Source organism: Oncorhynchus mykiss, chromosome 2 (assembly GCF_013265735.2).
Source record: "Oncorhynchus mykiss isolate Arlee chromosome 2, USDA_OmykA_1.1, whole genome shotgun sequence".
Classification (NCBI taxonomy): Eukaryota; Metazoa; Chordata; class Actinopteri; order Salmoniformes; family Salmonidae; genus Oncorhynchus; species Oncorhynchus mykiss.
The window spans coordinates 18,688,948-18,695,043 of NC_048566.1; the positions used below are offsets into that span (position 1 = coordinate 18,688,948).

Consider the following 6,096-nt stretch of genomic DNA (forward strand, 5'->3'; position numbering starts at 1 on the left):
TAACGGCTGCATGGTTTTTATTTACAAGATGCAGTATGTACAAAAGTTCATAGAAAAAAACAACATTCATTGAAGACCAACAAATAAACAAATATTCAAATTCCACTGCATTGTAAACATCATATGAATTTGATCAGAAATATTGGACAATAATTTATGTTCTGTATCTTGCTCAATATAAAACACTTGTTAGTGTTTAGTTAGCTTTCATAGAATATGGCTTTTTATACATATGGCTATGTTGTATAACGTAATAGTTTCTTATGGCGATAATAGAACTCTGGTGTGCAGACAGTAAATTAAAAGGTTGTTATTCTATACATAATCTTGACTGCAGTTGTACATTCAGTGCAACAATTAAGTGTGCATGTCAGTCACTTGATTGACAAAGCTTACTGTATTAGAACAGCTAGAATGGACAGATTGAGAAGAAAAAGCCAACAAGTGCTCCAAACCATTTTGTGTGCGCCATTAGAGATCCACTTCAGTAACTTTAGCAACAGCTCTACAGTAGCATCCAGGCAGTCCACATAACAGGAGGCTCCAATGTAGGCCGTCATTGTAAGTAAGAATTTGTTCTTAATTGACTTGCCTAGTTAAATAAAGGTTTAAAAAAAAAGACCCAGAAAGAACTAATAGGAGCCCACCTTTGGATGGTGGGCTCCTATTGGTTGGTGGAGGTGTGTGTAACCTCATCCCTATTTCCCCTTCATTCTCCATGTGAACTGCTCGTGTGGTTAATAACCTCACTTTTTTACTTTCCAGAGCTGCCCTTTCTTCCTCCCCAGTAGGAGAGGCCAGAGTGGGGAAAGGACAAGTGTCCACCGGGGTCGAGCACCCCAGCTCCAGCCATTTGGAGAAAACAGATGAAGTGAAGTTGAGAAGTTTCTCTGGAGAGGAGGAGACAGAGGGAAGAACTGAAGGGTCAGGATCCTCAAATCTCTGTGAGAGAGGGATGTGATAAGGGAGGAGAGGAATGGGGGATAAGGGAGGAGAGGAGTTGTTATTAAACAAACATACAGAGCAAGCACTGTCATTGATTGATAGTCGGTTCTCTGGGGAGTTAACCTCTGTGATATACATTGCATACATTATAGGTGACCTAAACAGGAAAACTATGCACTGGTCATTGCATAGTCAAGCCACATGGTCAGGAGAAAAAGAGGGATGCAAACTGGTGAGGGCCCAAAAAGGTGAAACTTTCCCCCCCTCCCTGAAACATGCAAAAAAAATCCCTGCTAGGGGGAAATGCAGGTTTTAACTAATTAAACAACAAATAATATGATCTACATGATCAGTCACTGTGTGCAAAATAAAAAAAGTGGTTAAAGTGAACCTAACTCACAGCTAAAAAAATGTAAAGCAAGAAATCCAATGTTATTTGTTGCCTAGACTTTACTGCAAATGACACTTATGTCTTGAGAAAAAAACAATCTACTAATATTGCAGTTAGCCATGACAGCCTTTATAATGGAATGCTTGTGACCACACACATCTAAATATTGCACTTGGGAAAAAAACAAACATATTTAGTACAAATAGAAAGAAACAAACAGGCATTATATTTTTGCTCTATTATAGCGGCCACTATGGTAGACATTGATCCAGTGCACAAGGCTACATGTGTGCAAAAATAACATTCACTGAGTAAAAAAAATAAATAATCCCCACTCACTCACACACGTGTTACTGTTAAATTCAACACAACAAAAGCAATATCTTTGGGCTACACTGCACATTAATACACTGTACACTTTCTGCCTGAGTACATCTGTTCTTCAATGTGCCAGCAGAGCATGATACCTTTTGTTGGCAGAATTGATCTCTTTCAGGCAGAGTACTACACCTGGCATAGCCCTTTTTATCCACTGGCGCCGGATTGAAAAAGTGAGAAAGTGTGTGGTGTTCCATTCACCTCTATAGTGACATCCAGTTTAACCCAGGCCCAGCTTCAGCTCCACTTAACTGCTTAATTAACAAGCAGCGCCTCATTTTCACCTAATTCTCCCATTCTGAAAATTAACCACATACTGTACTGTAGAGGGAAAATATTAGTTCACAGATAGTAGTTAGTTCGTTTTCTAGTTAACGATAACGTTTCAAATTGCCAGAGTCCAGTAAGCAACTAACGCTTTATAACTTGAGGAACGGCAAGGAGTCGTATAAAGTTACCAGTTAATACTGGTAACTGGTTAGGTTACTAACGTTAGCTCATCTGATGTTGTAGCTGTCTGACTTCATTAGCCAGCTAATTTTCACACCATAAACTCAATTATTTGATCAGTTAAGTTGGCTAATGTTGCTCAACATTTCCCTGGCTAGCTAACGGGTAATTCGATACAGCTAACGTTAGCAAGATACTTAAAATATTTGTTTCACCACACTTTCTCCCTCACCTCAAACTTTCCAAATACCAGTTGTTTTTCGGTTACAGCTCATGAAGTACACACTTCATCACCTTCTCACCCCCGTCTCCGTGGTCAGGCTTCTCACCTACATCTCGTTATCGTTCAGGGGATGCGCTGCTGTAAATGAACTTGCAACCTCCCTTCCACTCTCTTTCCAGAGCGCGCTGTTGTTGTCTCTTCTCTCTTCAGTCGGGTGCTGCATTCTGTTGTTATGTGAACGGTTGGCTAAGCCTTGAAAAAACGTTATTCTCCCCTGTTTTAACCATTTTCTGTCATGTTTTTTACTACAACAACATGGCATCTTTATATTGTTTTGTTGCATTTGCTAGGGCATAGTTGTTTTATGTTTTACATAACTTAGTCCAAAATGTTTAAGGCTGCTGTGTCCGTCTCTTTTGAGTACATGCTGCTACTTGTTCACCCCCACTGGCAACCTACAGTACACTATCTATCCAAAACAGTTCATATAGACTACTAGAGTCATAGCCTCGGAAAGTAGTTTGGGGAAGAAAGATTTTCCGGCAATACAGACGGCTATATTGTTTCGCTAATACAGGACCAATGCACGACTTTAGTGAAAAAGTTACATTTTGGGGGGGGGGGGGGGGACCCTCGGCCCCAAACATCCCGCGGCTATGACTAGAGTATGTCCACGACATGGTAAGGTAATACCTACCCATTTTGTCATACCCCTGTCACCCAGGGCTTGTATAAGGTTGGAGATGAATTCGAAGCTATGGTGCTCTGGCCACAGCTGGCTGCGGAGCTGGAGCCAGGAGTCAGAGAGAACAGTCGCAGCTCGGAACACACAACACTGGAGGGGCAGCCGAGGCAGAAGCAGAATTTTAGACACAGAGGTTACGCTGATGATTTGAATAGACAGCACCACACAGAGCTGATCATCATTGTGCTAATCAGAGGTTATTGATGATCCTGCCCAGTAACGCTGACAACAACACAAATTTAGACTTTAGAGTACTGGAACCAGTGGAGGCTGCGGGAGGGGAGGACGGCTCATAAAATGTTTGGAAGGGAGCGAATGGTTGATACCATTCCACAAACTCCGCTCCAGCCATTACCACAAGCCGGTCCTCCCGCATTGCTCAACAGAGAATCAGAATTAAGGATTTAATGATAGACATAGCAGATACACTAAGTGTGACATGTTTGTATAAAACACGAGAATAAATTATTTATTAAAATGGTGTCATTTAATCAATAGATGGTGCCTCACCGGATCAGTGTTGCACAGCAGGTTGACATTGTAGTGGTGGGAAATCCTATAGTCTTTAGGGAACACCTTACGCTTGGAGGAAAAAACTGGTTCAGGAATCACAGTATTCACAAGAGTATCTATGCCAATAGACAAAACATCGAATTGATAAAAAAAATGTAACCACTAGGAAGTGAACGCATATTTGTTTAAACCACTGTCATTACTCAGGGTGCATGCAGATACAAAAGAATAGCCACAACGTTCAACTCACAAATCCAGCGTGGTCTGAGTTAAGGGTGGTTTGAAGATTATCGACAACCCCCCTCAAAAAGTAATCACATCCGCTACCTTGGAGTGTCAATATTGATAGCAACAGAAAAACTGTGAGAGATCGAAGTAAAGAGAGAGAGAGAGAGAGAGAGATGCAGCAGGTTAATGGATGAAAAATGTATGTGTCCTGCCCATGTGGTTCCAGCCACATGCTTAATGAGAAACATCATGACTTCATGTTAACTTGTTGCTTTAATTAATAGTTTGAGCAAATTAACTACAAATCCAAATTACAGAACCACTATATGAATTACAGTACAATGGTAATGTTGTCAAATTAATTAAACAAATACAAATCCACTAATCTGGTCAAATGAATTAAACAAATACAAATCCACGAATCAATCAATTAACTTTTGCATACTCTGAATTTATGTCATCACTGAATTTCTCTTACCTGATCGTAACATCCTTTTATCTTCATGAGAAAGGCCACTTCTCCATTTCTGTGTTTGAAAGCATGCAATACGCAGCTGAAATAAATCCTCTGGTCTGACTAGGCAAAGTTTCCTCAGCGGTTCCGTCAAGTGTGTGTCTTTTCTTTTTCCTCTACTGTTGAGACTCCAGCTTAGTCGACCTCTTTTTTAGAATTCCTCCTTTTGTCTCCCTGGTACTTTCCAAATCTCCACACCCCCTTCTCTCATTCAATCTGCACTGTGCTCTCACTTTGGATTTTCCCACCTCCCAGTTTGTCAAACTGCAGCCTTTCCCTTTCTTTCTCCCCCTCCCTCTCTGTCTGTCTGTCTGTCAGTCTCTCTCTCTCTCCCCTGTTGACCCAGTATATTACAGACCTCACTCTCTTCTCACCCTTTAAATGGCTAATGGACAGAGTGAGAGAAACAGACCCACTATCTCTCTCTCGCCCTCTGGGCAGTCTGTCTGTGTGAGCTCAGGCAGAGGCTAGCCTGAAAGTGAAAGTGCTTGATATCTGCTCCCTGTAAATCTCTCAGCCCCTCCCACCACCAGTCATTTCACCTCCCTATTGACTGACCAAGCCCCCTCTCCCACGCAATTAAATGAAATTAAATTCAAGGGATTTTATTGGCATGGGAAACATATGTTAACATTGCCAAAGCAAGTGAAATAGATAAACAAAAGTCAAGTAAACTATACAAAATAAACAGTAAATATTACACTCACAAAAGTTCCTCTCTCTCTGTCACCCCCAATCCAAATGAGTCCCCAGAAGGTTTAAGTCATGCCATATGTTTTCAATCCCCCCTATGTGTGCCTGAGTGTGTGCCTGCCTCCTTGTCTCCAGTGAGCCAGTTAGTAATACTCACCCTGTTGAGTCACCAGAGGATCTCATAAATCAAGAATTATCTTCAGGTCAGTTTAGCATATTCTTCATTTATGGTTCAGGTTAGGATGTGGTAAGGATAAGATGGTCCTAGATCTGTGTCTAAGAGCTTCTATCCAGAGTGTATATACAGTGCACTCCGTAATTATTGGATCAGTGATGCATGTTTTCTTTTGGCTCTATACTCCAACACTTTGGATTTGAAATGATACAATGACTATGAGGTTAAAGCGCAGACTGTCAGCTTTAACTTGTGGGTATTTTCCTCCATATCGGGTGAACTGTTTAGAAATTACAGCACTTTTTGTATATAGTCCCCCCATTTTAGGGGACCAAAAGTATTGGGACAAATTCCCTTATGTGTATTAAAGTAGTCAAAAGTTTAGTATTTGGTCCCATATTCTTTGCATTCAATGATTACAAGCTTGTGACTTAACAAACTTGTTGGATGCATTTGTGGTTTGTTTTGGTTGTGTTTCAGATTATTTTGTGCCCAATAGAAACGAATGGCAAATAATAATGTTTTGTCTCATTGAGTCACTTCCATTGTAAATAAGAATATAATATGTTTCTAAACACTTCTAAATTAATGTGGATGCTACCATGATTACGGATAATCCTGAATGAATTGTAAATAATGATGATTGAGGAAGTTAGACGCACAAATATCATACACCCCAAAAATGCCAACCTCCCATGTTATTGTAATGGTGAGAGGTTAGCATGTCTTTGGGGTATGATATAAAATGCTAACCTCCCATTTTATTGTAATGGTGAGAGGTTAGCATGTCTTGGGGGTATGATATAAAATGCTAACCTCCCATTTTATTGTAATGGTGAGA

General features: G+C 40.5%; 1 protein-coding gene across 1 annotated transcript; it reads right to left on the reverse strand.

Annotated features, from left to right (window-relative positions):
- Window positions 1-4,873, reverse strand: LOC110536908. The gene is made up of 5 exons (XM_021622588.1): window positions 4,352-4,873; window positions 3,896-4,005; window positions 3,643-3,714; window positions 3,085-3,222; window positions 1-942 (listed from the first exon to the last, which is right to left on the reverse strand). The coding sequence occupies exons 1-5, from the start codon at window positions 4,362-4,364 to the stop codon at window positions 580-582; spliced, it is 696 nt and encodes a 231-aa protein (XP_021478263.1). The 5' UTR covers window positions 4,365-4,873; the 3' UTR covers window positions 1-579.
- Between the last annotated feature and the right edge of the window lie 1,223 nt (window positions 4,874-6,096).